The 19963-nt window shown below is 41.3% G+C and overlaps 1 protein-coding gene across 4 annotated transcripts in view; it reads right to left on the bottom strand.

Annotated features, from left to right (window-relative positions):
- DIP2C (disco interacting protein 2 homolog C) overlaps positions 1–19963 on the bottom strand; it is a 359853-nt gene that overhangs the window by 104060 nt on the left and 235830 nt on the right. For all 4 annotated transcript variants that reach the window (XM_060005263.1, XM_060005260.1, XM_060005261.1 and 1 more), the window contains 4 exons: positions 19662–19781; positions 18305–18502; positions 11778–11869; positions 5330–5440 (listed from right to left, as the gene is read on the bottom strand). In XM_060005263.1, the coding sequence (XP_059861246.1) occupies positions 5330–5440; positions 11778–11869; positions 18305–18502; positions 19662–19781 (521 nt within the window). The remainder of the gene's footprint in view (positions 1–5329; positions 5441–11777; positions 11870–18304; positions 18503–19661; positions 19782–19963) is intronic.

Below are 19963 nucleotides of genomic sequence, written 5' to 3'. Positions count from 1 at the left end.
GACCACAGAGTCAGGGCGTGTGCGTGGCGGGGCGCCGCCCCACGGACTGACTGCCAGGACTTGGGAGCAGATGCTGCGGGAGGGGCAGCCCCGGGCGCCACCACCCTGAGTGTCCAGCCACCCTGCCAGTCAGTTCAATTCGCTTTCCTTACTCCCACCAGCTATGATTCAGAAAATAAAGCCGTGAAGCAGCCGGCATTCCTAGAAGGGAAACGTCAGGACTGTGGTGAGGCTGTCACCTCCTTCCTTCCCACGTGAGACAACATTCTCACCCCAGTAAAATCGGCAACATCGACATCTCAAAACTACGTCTTCCAAGTGCCTAGTTCCTACTCCTCACTGCAGATTTAAAAGCCGCATCTCTTTACACAGCATCACGCACAGCCAGCCTCCCAACACCCTTGCAGCCCCGACAACGGGGAGGAGGCCTGGTGCTCCGCGGATGGAGACCTTCCCATTTCGGGGACCCTGTGGGATTGTTCCTTCAAGCAGTGCTTTTTCAAAAATTATAATCAGTCACTTCAATGTGAATTTGGGTATCACATGGCCAAAAGCTGTGACCGGGTAAAGGGGTGGGGAGATGGGTTCTGAAGCCAGGTTTAGGAGCAGAAGGGCGTTTCTTTAGGAGCGTGAACTTGCTGGGAGCGCCTACAGACAGGCTCAGAATGGCTCAGGAGAGGGAGCACCAGGGCCAACTGCAAGACCTGTCAGGGTCCACTGTGGAGGTCCGCTGTCCCCTGGGCCCTGTCTTCCTAGTATCTGCTCCTAAAGACCCTAAAATACAGAGGAAGGGTTGAGAGTAACCGTAAACAGAATCCATGGTTACCATGAAATTCAGCTTTCATGCCTGCTCCTCCTCCATCTTCTTGGTCTGGAAATTCCTACTCAGAGGTCCAGCCAAAAGCCAGCTTCGCAGAAACAGCCCCACCCAAGAACCCCACTGGGCTGAGATGAGACCCCTCCACCTACTCTCAAGAGCGCTCTGTCTCCTTCATGCACCGGGATCCCTGAAATTAAGCCCAGCTTGACCCCAGAGCCTCTGGCAGAGCCCACAGAGCCATCTGTGGCCTCCATGGGCCATTTCTCCTGGACCTGGGGACAGGGCCCTGAGCCCCGATACCTGGGAGCCCCCCGACACCCCACACCACTGTCCAGAAAGGCTCCACAGGAAGCTACTGAGGAGGCACGTGAACCACTGCCCTGACGGCCAGAGCACTCAGGCCCTGACACCGCCTCCCGTGTTTCCTGAGCGCTTTTCCCTGGAATGGCTGTTTCTGGCCTGCGGCTGGGCTCAGGGGCCCTTCCTCTGTAGAGTTGAGCTGTCCAGGACCACAAAATCTCACAAATGACTCTCTTTTGCTGTGCAAGAAAAGCTGACCCACACCTGAGTTCAAACCTTTCCCTCACTTTCAATCTTTCTCCAACATAGAGAGTTGACGAAGCATGTCCCTTCCCCGGCAGTCTCTCCACACCCACGGTCTCTGACAAGTCACTTCTCAAGCAGTAAATGCGCCCTCGACCAGCCCCACCCCGTCCCGTCTCAGTCTCCAGGTCAGAAAGCATCAGCCGTACCCATGAGAAGGACTCTCTCTCCAGTAAGTGTGAGGTGAGTTCACAGAAAGCGTCTCTCATGAACTCGTTCCGGATTTGTGGACCTGCAACGACCAGCTGGTGCTTTTCCAATTCTGATGCTTGCCTACCCAAACCACTGGCTTCTCAGCTGCCTCAGGAGGAGAGACAACAATGCAGGTGAAACTGAGTGAGGGGCTCTCGGTGCACTACTCTGCAGAGTCAACACAAGACAGGCTGCAGACCCATTAGTTTACAGATTATTATGGTCATACAACCAGGGGATCCAAGAAACCTGACCAAGAAATTTTCCTTATCAATACTAAGAGAAACATGTCATTAATGTATTGCTGTTTTGCCAGTTAATTTTTAACTTTTTATTTATACTGGAAATTTCCAAGCAGACACAAAGATACAAAGAAAAGGAGAAAGAAATCCTACGTTCCTGTCATCCAGCACCAACGATTATCAACGTTGGCAAATGTGTTCTCATCTCTTACCTCAAACACATGCACATGTGCAGATTTGTTATTTTAAAACACATCCCAGACGTGGCGCATAACCTTCTACCCACAAACACTTCCGTTTGGGTGGGTGTCACCCTCGGGCTGCCCCATTTCCCTCCCTCCCCACCCCAACTCCCTCTGATTTCTTCCAGCAAAATGCACTCCCAAGGGAAGGATCATGTGATGGTTCACGTGAGACTGTAAGTATGTGACAAGACGTCTATGTTTTTCCTTCCAGAGATGTTTCATTTTAACAGGACATCTGAAACCTTGGTTAAAGCAAACAAGTGGGGCATGTGCTAGATTCTAAGGAAAGAACAGTTTGCATCATGCAGGACAGTGAGCCCCCCTGAGCCCAGAGGCAAGTGCTGATGGGCCAGGCCCTGCCTGGCTGGACTCCTGTGGCCTCCGGGGCCCACTTGGTCTCTGGCCCTATGGCACTTAGGATATGCAGAATTCCACCCCCGCTACAGCCTGGCTACTTCCCACGCTGGCAGAAGGGAAATGCAGCTTAGTGGTCTCCGCTAGTCCACAGGCCCACTTTGCCGGCATTTGGCCTTCACAGACCAGCTCAGCCACCTCAAGAGGGCGAGGAGGACAGCCACTGTCCAGACCTGCCCATCGCGGCACAGACTCCTGGAGGCTCCTCTCTTGCCCCTGCCTACTCCGTGGCCAAACCATTGGAGGGACACCCATTTCTCCCACTATGAACTCTTCAAGTGAAAAATGAGCCTTCTCCCCACACCCCAAGAACTAGAACAGAGAATAAATAAATACACATGGGACTAAATCATTCAGTGAGGCTAATCAACATTGATGATTCTGAAAATCTGGTTCTCATTAGGCCCTTTAAGACAAGACTAGCGTGCATAGGACTGGTGGATAGAGGATTCACAAACTTCATCCCCTACACCCCTGTGCACATCTTACCCTGTGCTGAATGGCAACCGAGCCAGTGGATTCTTTTATTTAAAATTAAGTAAAGTTGGGCTTCCCTGGTGGCACAGTGGTTGAGAGTCCGCCTGCCGATGCAGGGGACATGGGTTCGTGCCCTGGTCTGGGAAGATCTCACATGCCGCGGAGCGGCTGGGGCCGTGAGCCATGGCCGCTAAGTCTGTGTGTCTGGAGCCTGTGCTCCGCAATGGGAGAGGTCACAACAATGAGAGGCCCGCGTACCGCAAAAAAAAAAAAAAGTAAAGTTTTCTAAGAATGAACATTACATTCTGAAACCACAGACTGAGGCCCAACGCACAGCTTCTGGTTTAACAATAACCTGTAAGTCGTCTGCTGGTTCTGTTCCCCTCAGAAATGTTCCGAGGGAGAGAGGGCCAAGAAGAAACCTCAGCTTTTTCTTCTGAGAGAGGGTTCCTGGTTCTGAGGTACATGGTACAATATGAGAGTCTGAATGCGTCTCAGAGGTGAGTGAGACAGAGCCACCTGGCAGGTCACAGCCTGCAACGCCTGAGACGGCTGGCAAGCACGTGTCAGGAGACCCAGAGGAGTTGCAGGTGAGACACCCTGGCCCCGCTCGACAATGCCTGGTCAGGACGTGGCAGAGACAGGTGCCTCTTCATTCAAATGATTTTCCTCTGCAAAGCAGAACTGGTCTGGAAGACACTAGGCTATAGATGTAGAGTAGACAAATCTAAATTCGATATGTGATGAGTAAACAATAACTGCTACTCATAACAACAATAACAAATGTTCTGGAGTCTGCTTGGTGCAGTGCTGACAGAGAATCAGTCTCTTCACTCATTAGGCTATGAATTTCTCCAAATTAGCATCCTGATGCCATTGACTAGAGAATCCAGAGGGTTTTCTTTTCTATTTCTAGAGGACCTCAACCCACTGAATTAGATATCAATTAAAGAGGAGCATCACACATCCCTTGAGAGGCTTTCCAGGTTAGTCACAGCACCAAAGAATCACATAGGAGAACGTGGCTACCTGCTCAGTAAATCCCCAAACCCTTCTGCATTTCTCGTCAGTTGTGAAGGTCACAGGGCTCAGGAAGATGAGGAAGCACTTTATGGGGTGTGTATTGTACACCAGGAATGCTAGAGGCAAACCCTCGCAGAAATCAGCCTTCTCCTCAGGCCACTGGTGGGGGCTCTGATGTCAGTGGCTGCAGGGCTCACCCCCCTTCCAGGGCCACCTGCCACCCCGCCTGACACTTGCAGGTGCCTAGGAGGCCCAGGAGGGAACTTGCAGATTTTGTACCCAGGAAAACGGAAACAGTAACCATTCCCCAACCTTTTTCTAAAGGATGCCCACGTTCTCTCCTTCCGACCCAAGGAGCAGCGTTTCAAAGGTACCCACACACCGTGAACAGACCTTGAGGCACTTCCCCATTTTCATAATGAGTAGCCACAAAGACAGCTGGAAGATTCTCTGGAAACTCTGAGCCTGGGCACATGAAAACCTTAGCATTTTGGAGCTGGAAGAGTCACCCCACACACTCTGCTCATGATGATGTGCTAAGTGACGGCCCGGTGAATCCAGGGTGGAGCCCAAGGGCACGACACACAACACAACCAGTGGCAGGGCACCTACCCCACAGCTGTCGGCCCCGCCTCCTTCGACAGCATCAGAGCACCTCTCGGGGGACCATCAGGGTCAACCCCAGCACAGCCTCCTCCCTCTGCCTTCCCTTCCAAAGTTACCACAGGTCTGTGGTGCAAGAAGCCAATCATTTACGTGGACAAAGACACACACTCTGCTGTGCAGGGTTCCGACACTGGACTACACTACAACTGTAACAGCAAGATAGTTATTTATTCTAATCATAGAATAAGATCCAACAAATCGTAGGTGAACCTGGAACTTGTTAATGTCCAAACACCTGCACAAATGCGACAACGGCCACCCCTGAAATAAAAATAAGTGAAAAATCTATCATTTACCCAGATTTCTAGTGCAGTGACACTGAGGAATGAGATACTGGAACACCTGCTTTGCTGGTAGATCACCCTGCTCAACGCACAGAAGGTGCCACCTCAGGGCAGCAGCTCAATCCGGCCACTGAGTGGAGCTGCAGCGTCAGTGCTGCTCCCTTGTCTGGGACAACCAACGACAACCTGCGCAGAGCCTCAGAGAGAAGGCAAACAGCCCTGTGCTTCCTGATCCACATCCTGCTGAGATGAAAGCTCTTGAAGATGGCTGTCTGCACATTCTGACCCCATGACAGAACCTTCCAGGGCAGCAGAGTCAACCTTCCCGGCCAACAGGTTTGAACAGAAAGATACGTTATTTACCTTTCTCGTGAGGGGCACCTCGATGGGCACAGGCACAACTTCGGCCAGCAGGCAGCCGTAGAAAGCCACCATGGAGGCAGCAGGGTCATTGTTGGGGAACACCAGTGCCACCTGGACCAACACAGAGAGAGAGGCATTAACCACTAACACGATGCCACTGGAAAAAATTTAGATGCCCTGCTTGAAAAATGCATATTAGTAAGATGCATCTTAATAAGTTATCAGATGCTTTTCCTTGATCTCACATGGAAGGCAAACAGATTATCCGGGTCATCTCTGACACCGCACCAGAATGCAACTACCCTTGCTGTTTACACTCCCCCATCGGCACATATTTTTACACAGGTGAAACCACAGTGCATACACTATCTGTCTCTCACTATTCTCACTGGGCTCTGAAGTGCGTCCTCGTACGTCCACAGAGTCTTCACCATCGTAACTGAACGCTGTGCACTTCCTCCCTAAGGTGCTGGGCTCACAGCTGACTCTACTCTGATCCCAGCTCAGATTTAGCTCCCCAAGCCTTGACTTACCTGAAAATTGAGAATATTAGTGTCCTAGCGTTGTAGTAAAGGTCAAATGAGAAAATGTATGCAAGAGCTCACACCGTGCCTGACACACAGCAGGTAGCCATGAACCACAACTGCCCACGAGGCCCCGGCCCCGGGAGCCGGCACTCGGTCAGCCCGCACCTGCGGCATCTGGCTTTCTGCCCTCCCAGGGAAGGTTTCCGTGAACACCTGGCCACACATCTCCAGCCGCCCATTGCCTTTCCAGCTCAGCCTCTGAAGAACCAGGAGTACAATAATCATGGAGTTCTAAAAGGTAAATTTAAATTACTACCCTAATAATCCAATAATGGACAGTATGATTTTTCAAATGTTTTCTGATAGTCCTGAAGGGAATCTTAATGAAGAACAATTTTCCATCAGATGGCTTATAATTATTCGTCCTTGTATGAACTGTGTTTCATTTCCTTTGTTTATTTATCTGCTGGTGTTTTGACATTTCCCATAAAATCTTTAAATATACTTCATAGTATTAACTCTTACATTTGATGCAGACTTCTCGATACAATATTCTGTTTTATTTTTATTAGTGTATTTAATGTTGCATGCAAACTTGTCAAGTTTCTCCTTTATGTTGTCAGCTTCATCCCATTTACATCCACCTGGCGCTCAGGTTAGCATCTTGCTGTGGAGCTACCGCAATGTCGATCCGCTTGCTCTCCTGTTGCCCGATGCTCCTTCTGGAGTGGCCCCTCCTACTCTAGCTCTAGAAGCTGCCTTCAGGATACAACAGGCAGTCCTATTTCTGGATCCCCACTGAGCTCTGCAGGACTCTGCTTCCACTTCAACACAAGCTTCTCCCAAGTGTTGCTCCAGCATCGGCACTGCTCTTCCTTGTTGATGATTAAGCACATAAATCCCATGATTCAGCAGATGTATATGATTTTTGTATTACCTCATTCAGGAATTTAACACATTTTTTTCTTTAAAAATGCCCTAACTAGAAGTTATTAACTTTGTCATGAACAGTTGGATAAGACATCCTAATTACCTCAATATCTAAGTAAGCAGGTTGGCATAAAGGACTCAGATGACAGCTGAGGATGGAGCACGCTGCATCTTAAATTTGGCTCTGTTAGCAACACAGGATAGTTGATGGAAATAAAATTAAGTTTGGAATTATGTGAAGATTGCCTTTCTATATGGTATTCCTGCAGTTTACTAAAATCAGCCAAACAGAGACAAATGAAACCGTTAAGGCCAATAAAAGCCATTCTGCACTACTGAAGAATTTTAAGAAACCCTGTGAAATAACTGTTGATTAGATATTAATCCTTATTTTGTCCCAAAAGCACCCAGACAGATGCCAGACTACTATCAGTAGGATTTCAAAGGAGGAATAAAAGGATTTATTTGCATGTCTCTGTATATGAACCACAAACAATTATTTTAAAAATGATCTGAGGTTTGCACTGGCCTCAGGTGTCTGCCTTCAACTGGTGGTCAGAGAGTTGACAGCATCTATTTTTAGTTCTGGATCTGGCAAAGCAACACCATTCAATCAAATGTTTGCAAAGCTTCCAAGGCACCACTGCTGCAAGACTGCTCTCCTTGAACCAAAACAGAGGATGTTAATAAAATGCAGAAGATGTTGAAGTTCCACCCAAAACTAATGGCTGCACCCACTCATAGAGGACTAGTTAAATTTGGACTTGTTAGTCCTCCTAGGACTAAACTATTCCACACGCAGGAGTCTTCAAGAGCATAGAACCGAGAGAAAGAAGGTGCTGCTTCCAGAGCCAGACTGTGGATCAACATATTTCCAAAGAGGAGCTTCTGGTCTGGCTCCTATCCCAGCTCTGTTTCAAGGGAGGGCAACCTGATCCAGGATTTAAAATTCCCACTGCTCGATCACTAAAGTTCATGCTGATAATGCCATATTATATAACCTTGCAGAGTTGGGTTAAAACAGGATGAAATGTTATATTAATGTAAAGTGGATAAAAGCAGAATATAAAATTGTGCATTATATGCTCTCAAAAATATAAAAGTAACAAATAGAAAATGGTCAAATAGCTAAAGGCTCATTTAGAATCAAAACTGAATTTTTAAAAAATTTGTTTTAAGGAAGGGAAGACTGTATTTGTATCATTCTCACCAAACTTTCCTTCTGTATCTCAATCAGTCACAAGTCCTGCTTTTTGGTGACTACACAGTGATTCCAGTGCAATACTGTACAAATATACAGATGCTTCATTTTCATAAACCCACATCGTTTCTTTTCATTCAATTCCCTATGTATTCTCTGATATTTCATCACACTTAACTATGCACAGAGCGTCAACAGACCACCTCCTTCCTCCACTCTCCTCCGCTGGTCTTCCTGTAACAGCCTTGCTGTCCCAGTGCCCGGCTTGTTCTGTCCACATACCACACAATCCCCCCTCAGCTCCTTTCCACACTCTGTCCTACAACCTGACCAAGAGCCACGGGCTTGCTTTTTCTCCTCAAGAAGTCTTCTCAGATGCCAGAAGCTCCCAAAATGAGAATATTCTCTGTCCTTCCCAAAGAGTTCAGCTGTATCTCTCACCACCTATTTTGGGGACCTGTATCATTTTCCAATTTACAGATAGCCAATTATCAATGTCTTTATTTTTTTTTTTTAACTCTGCAAGCTCCCTGAAGGCAGGCTTCACATATGATGCATCTTTGTTTGTTCCACAGCTCCCACTATAATATCCTGAAAACCTATTCAGCTTAGGCACATAAATGCCTTTTCAAAGCCCAAGCAGGACTCCCCAAAGTGCATTAATAGGGTCACCCACATGAAAAGCGTCTATAATTTTTATGCTAAGGACAGAATGTTCATTATCCTCGGAAAATTATATTTAATTAAAAATGATTTTCAAAGAGGTAAAGAATCCTGTTTATTGTGACAGAAGGCTATTATCAATTGAATACTACAGTTCCATATGCTTATTTAATAAGTATTTATACGCACATGCCAGGTGCCAGCCATATGAAAACTTTTTAAAGGAATAATTTAGAAAAGTAGTCCCACCTCATACAATTCAAACCACTCCCTGCTAAAGAAAATCTTTTTACATATTTTGTTCTATCAAAACTTGCCCCCCACATTCCTACTGACTTCTTAGCAGAACAGAGATGGTTTATTTTGTAATTGCTATTGTAAAGGAACTTCAAGAGTCTGAAGGCCAAAGACTTTTTTAAAAAAACTACTAAGACTATTAACCAAATTATAGATAAGGGAGATATATTACAACTGACTTTTTTTTATCGTGATAAAATAAATGTAACAAAGTTCACCATCTTGACCATTTTCAAGTATACAGTTCAGTGGCATTAAGTACATTTACGCTGTTGTAAAACCATCATCAACCATCCATTTCCAGAACATTTTCATTTTCCTAAACTGTAACTCTGTCCCTATTAAACAATAACTGAAGCCGCTTCCCACAGCCCCTGGTAACGATCGTTCTTCTGTCTCTAGGAATTTAAGTACTCTAAGTACCTCATATAAATGGAACCATACAGTATTTATCGTTTGTGACTGGCTTATTTTACTGAGCATAATGTCCTCAAGGTACATCCATGTTGTAGAATGTGTCAGAATTTCCCTCCTTTTTAAGGCTGAATAGTATTACACCATACGAACATACCACCTTCTGTTTATTCATTCACCGACCATGGATGCTTGAGTTGCTTCCTCCTTTTGGTTTTCGTGAATAGTGCTGCTATGAACATTGGTGTAGATATATCTGTTCAAGTCCTTGCTTTCAATTCTTTTGAAACTGAACTGGAATTATCAGATCAGATGTTTAATTTTTTAAGGAACCACCACAGTACTGTTTTCCACAGTGGCTACACCACTGTATATTCCTACCAGCAATGCACAAGGGTTCCAATTTCTTCACATTCTTGTCATCACCTACTATTTTCTGTTTTGATAGCAGCCATCCTAATGAGTGTGAAGTGGTAGCTCATGTGGTTTTGACGTATATTTCCCTAATGATTAGTGATTCATGGGCTTATTTGGCTATTTGTAAATCTTCCCTGGAAAAAAGTCTATTCAAGTCCTTTGCCTGATTTTTAAACTTTTTTTTTTGGTTGTTGTTGTTGAGTTGTAGAACTTCTTTATATATTCTGGATACTAATCTTTTATCAGATATATGATTTGTAAACATTTTCTCCCATTCTGTATGTTTCTTTTTCACTCTCAAAAGTGTCCTTTGGTACACAGAAGTTTTTAATTTTATACATTTATTTTATTTATTTTTGGCTGCGTTGGGTCTTCGTTGCTGTGCGTGGGTTTTAGTTGCAGCAAGCGGGGGCTACTCTGTTGTGGTGCGTGAGCTTCTCATTGCGGTGGCTTCTCTTGTTGCAGAGCACGGGCTCTAGGCTCACGGGCTTCAGTAGTTGTGGCACACGGGCTTAGTTGCTCTGTGGCATGTGAGATCTTCCCAGACCAGGGCTTGAACCCGTGGTCCCCTGCATTGGCAGGCGGATTCTTAACCACTGCGCCACCAGGGAAGCCCAGAATTTTTTAATTTTGATGAAGTGCAATTTATCAACTTTTTTGTTCCCTGTGCTTTTGGTGCCATATCCAAGAAATCATTGCCAAATCCAAACTCATGAAACATTTCCCCTATGTTTTATTCTAAGAGTTTAGGTCTTTAATCCATTTTGAGTTAATTTTTTAATATATGGTATAAAGGTTCAATTTTGGGTTTTTGCTTATGGATATCCAATTTTCCAAGCACCATTTGTTGAGTAGACTATCCTTTCCCCCATTTAATGTCTTAGCATCCTTCTTGAAAGTCCCTTGACCCTACATGTAAGGATTTATTTCTGGGTTTTCTATTCTATTCCTTTGGTCTATATCTGTCTTTGCGTTAATACCACACAGCTTTGATTGCTGTAGCTTTACGGTAAGTTTTATAATGAGGAAGTGTGAGACCTATAATTGACTTTTAAAAGCTAAATATCAAACTTGTTCATTAAACTGGAAAGAATCATAGCCTACCACAGAATCCTGGGGCTGCAGCAGTCTTATTAAAAATTCCCCATAATGGGCCCATGTTTTTATAATGTCTCTTATGTAAATCATAGCTTATATTCTTGTTGGTTTATGGTGCTCTAAAATGATATTTTTATAAAATTAATTTGGAGTCCTTTGGGTGCAGGTGGGTAACCCAGTCTTGGGGCATTCTGAGGTAAATAGCACCATATGGGAAAAGAATCACTCCATTTAAGGCAAGAAAACTAGGTTCTACTCTCAGCCCCACATCTTAATTGGGGTGTAAAGCTTGGGCAAGATTATTAACTGCTCTGGGTGTAACATTAAAAAGGAAATACTAATATCTGTTTTCAGTAACTTAGCAGATTGTAGTAAGAATAAAATTGTGCTTTTCAATGAAAGACAGTAGCCTATATCAAGAAATTTAACACTAGGAAAGGAACATACCAGCAGTTTGCTGCCAGGATTTTCGATATCACTGACTAATATAAAAAAGTTCTAAACACAATTGTCCTGCCTACTCAGGGAGACAGTGCAAGTACATTCCAAACTAGGAGACCACATATGTCAGGGGTTAGGAACACAGGTTTTGTGGTTGGACAGAAATGGATACGCGCACTGGCTATACCACTTTCTAGCTATGTGCCTTCAGCTGATATGATTCTTACCTTCTCAAGTCCTAATATCCTCATGGATAAAATGTGAGAACTACTATAGTTAAACTCGCTGAGTTACTGTGAAGATTAATCCTGCTGAATAACTGCTTCTGGTTCACAGTAAATGTTAAGAAAGCCTGATTTAGCAGTATGGAGGCACTGAACTTTGCAACTTTAAAACAGTGGGTGTCTTCTCCACCTCAGACCACGTGTCTTGCAGATGTGATAATTTAAATTGCACTTACCCTATCTCCAGGTCGCACCATAGGTTCTTGTTTTGTACCTAATTTATGCAGAATGTTGTAAGCAACCTTCATACTTCTTGTCCACAGTTTGCCTATCAATACAAATTATAAAGACACAATTAATTGTACACATGCATTTTCTGTTGTGTACATGTGTGCACATTAACCTATATAGAGAGTATTACTTTTTCACTTTAAGCCTTTCAAGTTATTCCGAGCCCCTGGAATCAAGATGGGAAACAAAAGCCAGCAAATCTGACTTAAAAATCTGAGAAGCCTGAACACTGGAATAAGGTATTAAATACAAATACACCTAGGATGCTAAGAACCTAGAGGAAAGCCACACAGAATTTAATTACCATCACAGAAGTGGGGAGGATTTCTAGGGAGTAAAATAGGGCAGGGGCCAAGGCATTAGTGAGTTAATGCTAATTTATGTTGTGCAAAATGACACCTATTTCCTCTATTAATGAGTCCTGTCTTGTGTGATTGCAATGAATGTAAAGGGCACTTAAGACAGGCTTTGTAGGGCCTGATCCCTCTCCTTCCCCACATCCTAAGTTTCTCAACTTCAACTTTTCCTAACTTTTAGGATTTAGGAATCCTAATCCCTGAATTTAGATAAAAATTATGGTAAAATTTTTGAATTATTTTAAAGTTTTGAACTCTAGAAAAAATCACCACAAAGCAGGATTAAAAAGATTAAAAAAACATGAGAAAAATAACCAGTTTTGAAGAACTTGCAGATTCAAATCCCTGCCTTCATTCCAGTGCCAGACATTTCCTCAGCATACCCAGGTGATAGCAAACAGTCTGAGATCAAACCAAAATGACTTTAAAATCTAACATGAATTCTTGGACACATAAAGGCCTTTTACAACTTTAGCTTCTATAAGCTTTCAGAAGCAGTCAAGGTGTTAGAAATTATATTAATGCAATAATAGTATAATAAAGATAACAATAATTTGAACTGTTTCCTATAAATGCAATCACTGCTCTAATCTTTTTCCTATTTTAAATGTAAAAGCTAAATTAATATACACTTTAATTATGAAATTAAATTATGAAATTATGAAATGAAAAAAATCTGAATTTGATTTTTTTCATATTGGATTTTGCAGCAATCCAAACTAGGGTTCTTACTGTTTTCCTATCAATGGATTTATCAATTTGTCTCTTCCTTAGTGATTAGGGGGACAAGGAGGATTTTTCCATTATCTCTGATTCCTCTAATTCCTAGGACATTCCTCGCTCATAGTATGTGCTCAAAAATGTTTCTTTGTTTTATTAACATCACAATAAAGCAAGCTATAAAAAACAAAATTGCAGTCTACATTTTAGCCTACTTCTTGATCATTGAGAGTAGCTACTAGGTGTGATGTTTTATTCATGCCCCTCTTCCACCTTCCTTAACTCCACCTCCTCAAGACTGGCTACTTTACAATTATTTGATGATTATATTTTTGCCCCAAATAGTCACTAGCCATTAGAAATAATGCAAGGAGTTATTTTTTTTCCTAAAGAAATCACAAATATTTTGTGCCTTCAGATTTATTTAATGTGAACAATGTTAGGAAATTATTATAGTTAAATAAACAATTACAATCAACCTGTTGTAAGTGAAAAAATCAATGATTGTAAACAAACAAATCAATTACAATCAAACAATTAGCACCATTATATTTTGTTAAAGTTTCAACTTCATTCTCAGTTTGGAATATTAAAGTCGAGATCATCATAAATTCATACAAAAGCCAATTTACAACAGAGAGTTTGAAAAAGGAAACAACAAACTTTTGGCAAGTTCTAGAAATATTTTCAAATAGAAAAAAATAAAGAGTAAATTGATGATTTAAATTAAAGAAGATAAAACAGTTCTTGACTGATTTAGAAAGGAGAAAGAAAAAAAAAATTCCAACCAAGAATACTCTCCTGGCCAAAATTATCATTCAGAATTGAAGGACAGGGTTTCCCTGGTGGCGCAGTGGTTGAGAGTCTGCCTGCCGATGCAGGGGACATGGGTTCGTGCCCCGGTCCGGGAAGATCCCACATGCCCCGGAGAGGCTGGGTCTGTGAGCCATGGCCCCTGAGCCTGCGCGTCCGGAGCCTGTGCTCCGCAACGGGAGAGGCCACAACAGTGAGAGGCCCGCATACCACAAAAAAAAAAAAAAAAGAGAGAAGAATTGAAGGACAGATAAAGTTCTCCAGACAAGCAAAAAGCTAAAGGAGTTCATCACCACGAAAGCAGCCTTACAAAAAAAGTGTTAAAGGAACTTATTTAAGCTGAAAAGAAAGGGCACTAATTTGTAACAAGAAAATATGTGTCTCACTGGTAAAGGTAAATATTTAGTAAAGGTAGTAGATTAATCACTTATAAACCTAGTATTAGGTTGAAAGACAAAAGTAGTAAAAATAACTACAACAGTTAGTTCAGGAATACACAAGATAAAAAGGTGTAAAATGTGACATCAAAAACATAAAACAGGGGAAGACTAAAAATGCAGGGCTTGAGAATGTACTCACACTTAAGTTTTTAATCAACTTAAAACAGACTATTATAAATGTTATATGTAAGCCTCATGGTAACCATCTAGCAGAAACCTATAGTAGATACACAAAAAATAATGTGAAAGGAATCTAAGCACACCACTAAAGAAAGTCATCAAACCACAAAGGAAGAGAGTAAGAGAAGACTAAAGGAACAGAGGAACTACAAAAGAGCCAGAAAGAAATTTAAAAAATGGCAATAAGGTCATACCTATCAATAACTACTTTAAATGTAAACAGACTAAATTCTCCAATCCAAAGACACAGCGGGTGAATGAATTAAAAAAAACCCAACAACACAAGACTCATCCACATACTTCTACGATAGACCCACTTCAAGTATAAAGACACACACAAAATGAAAGCGAACAGATGGAAAAAGATATTCCATGTAAATGGAAACTAAAAGAAAGCTGGGGTAGCTATACTTATAACAGATAAAATCAACTTTAAAACAAAGAATGTAATGAGACAAAGGACATTATGTAATGATAAAGGGTAAATCCAACAAGCAAATATAACATTTGGATATATTTACGCACCCAATATAGAAGCACCTAAATATATAAAGCAAACATTAACAGGCATAAAGAGGGAAACAACAGCAATATAATAAGAGTAGGGGATTTTAATACCCCATTTACATCAATGAACAGACCAGCCAGACAGAAAATCAATAAGGAAACATCAGCCTTAAATTACACATTACACCAGATAGATTTAATAGCTATATAAAGAACACTCTATCGAAAAGCAGCAGAATAAACATTCTTCTCAAGCTCACACGGAACATTCTCCAGGATAGATCATATCTTAGGCCACAAAACGAGTCTTAAATTTAAGAGGACTGAAATCATATTGAGCATCTTTTCTGACCACAATGTTATCTAACTAGAAATCGATTATGAGAACTGATAAATTTACATGTATGTGGAGATTAAAAAACATGTTATCCAACAACCAACGAAACAAAGAAATCAAAAGAGAAAGTAAAAAACACCTTGAGACAAATGAAAATGAAAATATAACATACTAAAACTTATGGGATACAGCAAAAGCAATTCTAAGAGGGAAGTTCACAGATAAACGTCTATCTCGAGAAACAAGAAAAATCTCAACCTAACTTTACATCTCAAGTAACCAGAAAGAGAAGAACAAATGAGGCCCAAAGTTAGTAGAAGGAAGAACATGACAAAGATCAGAGCGGAAATAAATGAAATAGAGATTAAAAAGACAATAGAAAAGATCAATGAAATCAAGAGCTGGTTCTTTAAAAAGATAAACAAAATTAACGAACCTTTGGCTAGACTCACCCAGGGAAAAAAGACGACGCATAAATAAAATCAGAAATGAGAGACATTACAATTGGTATTAAAGAAATACAAATGATCATAAGAGATTACTATGAACAATTACATACCAACAAACTGGACAACCTCAAAGAAATAAATTCCTAGAAACATACAACCTTCCAAGACTGAACGATGAAAAACAGAAAATCTAAACAGACCGTTTACTAGTAAGGAGATTGAATCAGTAACCAAAACCCTCTCCACAAACAAAAGTCCAGGACTAAATAGCTTCACTGGTGTATTCTACCAAACATTCAAAGAAGAATTAATACCAATCCTTCTCAAGTTCTTCCAAAAAACAGAAGTTGAGAAAACACTTCCAAACTCATTTTACAAGGCCTGCATTACCCTGATATCAAAACAAGACAAGGACCCCATGAGAAAAGAAAATTACAGGCCTGAAGAACACAGATGCACAAATCTTCAACAAAACATTAGCAAACCAAATTTAATAATATGTTAAAATGCTCATACACCATGATCAAGTGGGATTTATTCCAGAGATGCAAGGATGGTTCAACATCCGCAAATCAATGAATGTGACACAGCACATTAATAACATAATAAAGGATAAAAATCATATGATCATCTCAGCAGATGCAGAAAAAACATTTGACAAAATTCAACATCCATTTATGATAAAAATTCTCAACAAAATAAAAGTCATATGTTTACAAACAAAATAAAAGTCATATGTTTACAAGCTCAGAGCTAACAGCATACTCAACAGTAAAAAGCTGGAAGCTTTTCCTCTAAGATTCAGGAACAAGACACTTTTGCCGTGCTTATTCAACATAGTATTGTAAGTCCTAGTCAGAATAATAAGGCAAGAAAAAGAAATAAAAAAGCATCCAAACTGGAAAGGAAGAAGAAAAACTGTCACTACTTGCAGATAACATGACATTATATATAGACAAACTTAAAGACTATACAGGAAAACAGAGTAATAAATGAATTCAGTAAAGTAGCAGATACAAAATCAATACACAGAAAACTGTTCTGTCTATACACTAATAAAAATCTATCAGAAAGAGAAATCAAGAAAACAATCCCATTTACAACTGCATCAAAAGGAATAAAATACCTAGGAATGAATTTAATCAAGGCGGTAAAAGACCTGTACGTTAAAAATTATGACTTTAATGAAAGAAATTAAAGATGACACAAATAAATAGAAAGATATTCTCTGCTCATGGATCAGAAGAATGAATATTGTTACAATGTCTGTACTACTCAAAGCAATCTATAGATTCAACGCAATCCTTATCAAAATTCCAATGGCATTTTTCACAGAAATAGAACAAACAATTCTAAAATTTGTATGAAACCATGAAGGACCCCAAATAGCCAAAGCCATCTTGAGAAAGAAAAACAAAGCTAGAAACGTCATACTCCTTGACATTACAAAACTACCAGTAATGAAAAACTGTATGATACTGGCACAAAAACAGACACAAAGATCAATGAAACAGAATAGCCCCAAAATAAACCCACGCATGTATGTCAACTAATTTATGACAAAGGAGCCAAGAAAGGGGAAAGGAGAGTCTTTCAATAAATGATGCTTGGAAAACAGTACACAATCAGCTCCATGGCTGAATCTGGCAAGAGATGAAGGTCAGACAGGAAAGTCCTCTGTCTTTTTGACTGACTAAAATCTATTTCCAAGAGTATAACTTTTAAAAACATGAATCTTATGCCTCATGATGGGTGAAATACCCTCTCTCCACTCCACTCAGAATTTCCCAACAAAACGAGAAAAAAAAAAATGAGACTGTGAAAACATATGCTCCTAAATCCCATTTCCCTCCATGAGATGCACAGGATAATGACTGAGGCACAGTGGGTGCCTCACAGGCCCCACACCCACTAAAAGGCTGGGCTATAATACTTAACATCTGGCTCTTGACCTCCATTGCTAATGGAGAAAACACTTCCTCTCCTACCTGCAATTAGAAGAGCATTATCATCATAAAAACAAAACTGAAAGTTAAAAAAAGGTAATCTAACCTCACACATGCAGACATAACATAAGCCATTTTGGTGTTTTTGTTATGAAGCTTGTTTCTTTGCAAAACTGTAACAGAGAGTGTGAAAATGACCTGAAAATTTGCTTTCTCCGCCTCTTATCCGTGGTGCAAAGAGAAAGGAATCTCTCTGGTACAGTTAACTATTTCCAAGTTTATGGACTGCATTAATGGTACTGAATAAAGAATTAAAGAAAAGTTTGTTTTCTCTTGCTTTCTGAAAAAGCACTTTGGAAACAGATTCTGTTTCTTGTAAGTGAGTGACGCATGTCAAAGAGTTCTGATATACATTCTTTAACTACCAATCCTTCTTGAATGCATTAATTTAATTAATATACATTCCAAGAGGTAAAATCTAACATCTTATTAGAGTTATAATCACTAATTTTTTATATCACTTTCTGGTTTTTACTCAAAAACATTTAACAAATAGTAACTTTTCATATTCAAACCAAATAATTTTCCTATAATATTCCTTTCAGGTTCCATTTATTTCTGTATTAGAAACATAAGGCAACACAAATATGAATCGGCCACCCTGAAAGTGACAGTTGTGTGCAGGCACAAACAAACAAAAGGTGGATAAGTCTCACAGGATTACCGTAAGTGAGGATGTACAGAGGTTTCCCATTCGTGTCCATCGTGGTCAAGCATGGGGCCTTTGGTGAGATGGTCCCCCATCGCTGTAACGCTGCTTCTAAAGACGGGGGCCAATTTGTAACCACACCCAGCTGTTCCCCACGCATCGCCAACATTTGGGCTCCCTCTGGCTTTGGCTGGTTTGGATCTGGTTGTTGAACTAAATACATTTGAACACAAAAGGTTTTCAAGAAAAACACATCCATATTAGCACAATCACTTTTTTATTCCTTTTAAGGAAGCTAGAAGATTTACACTGGAGTTAGACATTTATTAGAGGACAGGAAACGTGCACAGGTGTTTTTCTAGAATTAGAGCTATGACTGACACATGAGCCTCATGGATGTAACAAAAGCACTTAATTCTTACAATTTCCAAGGCAAAGTCAGGGTGTGGAACTTAGGGAGACCTGAATGCATTTATAAACTGACAAGTAAAACTATGCATTTTAACATGCCTAGAGTCTAGGACTGCCATGTTTAAAACATTGGTTATCGACATACACTAGTAATTATAGACTCCAAAGAGCTCAAATCTTGCTGAATTATATTTTTCCCTTAAATACTGAGATGTAAATTTGAATTTGCTACAGCTACTATGAATAACTAGCACAGCACATATTTTCTTACGTATAACAAAAATAAACACCCCATAATAAAAACAATTTGCCCAACTCTTTAGATAGGTAAGAATCTGAGAGATTATTCTCACTTCCGGGAAAGGTTTCTCTATAGCTGATGATTCACAATTTCCACCTGCTGGCTAGAAAATCAGCTATGTCTTACTTGTGGTATAAAGAGCAAGAAAATAAGCAGTTTGGGTTTGACACAACAAGCAGTACTTTGTTTCAATTTTAAGTTGTTTGTGTTAAAAGGCTCAGGACTGTTCAGGGGTTAAGAACACCAGCTCCTGACGCTGTCACGAGAGTCAGGAAGGTGAGATCTGCCACGGCTCATTCTGCATTCCTCTAAAGCCTATTCAGAGAGAACGCGCTGCTGCAAGCTCAGGTTGCCTATGATTTATCAACACCAGCATTCCTGTAGCCTCAAGGAGTCCTCAGAAAGAGGCCTGGCTCACGGGACAAAATCACATTCTGCTGAGAGTGACACACAAATGGTATCAACCCAACTGTGCTGGGACTGGCGTATCTTTAAAGGGACCTTGGAGAATAGTACCTACAGTTTCTAGGCAGGATCCCTGCCTTCCCAAGAACACCAAGATTACTGTTCTTAAAAAGTCTAACAGCCTTGGTAGAAAAACACTATACTCTATAGGGTCACAGAAACACTGGACGAGCGGGTAGGAACGGGCTCTTTCACCTTCCAGCAGTTCTTCAAAGTCATCGACGAAGAATTCCCGCAATGGTGGTCGTTTGGGTCGTTTGAGGGTGTTGACAAGCTGCTGGATTTTTGCTGATACCCGGCTACTTACAGGCACTCCTGAAAAACAGAACCATGGGGCAGGTGGACTGACTGTGAGCATGGAACAGCGTAAACAAGCAGCTACAGTAAAAACAGCCATGACAGCACACCCTGCCCCATCTCAGGGCTGGGAGCCCCTCAGTGTCACCTAAGATGACTGCTGCTCAACGAGAACATTCCAAGGTGGACGGTCTTAGCAT

The sequence above is a fragment of the Delphinus delphis genome, chromosome 2 (assembly GCF_949987515.2).
Source record: "Delphinus delphis chromosome 2, mDelDel1.2, whole genome shotgun sequence".
Lineage (NCBI taxonomy): Eukaryota > Metazoa > Chordata > Mammalia > Artiodactyla > Delphinidae > Delphinus > Delphinus delphis.
The sequence above is the reverse complement of the archived record's forward strand: the minus strand, read 5'-3'. Positions and strand labels throughout refer to the sequence as shown.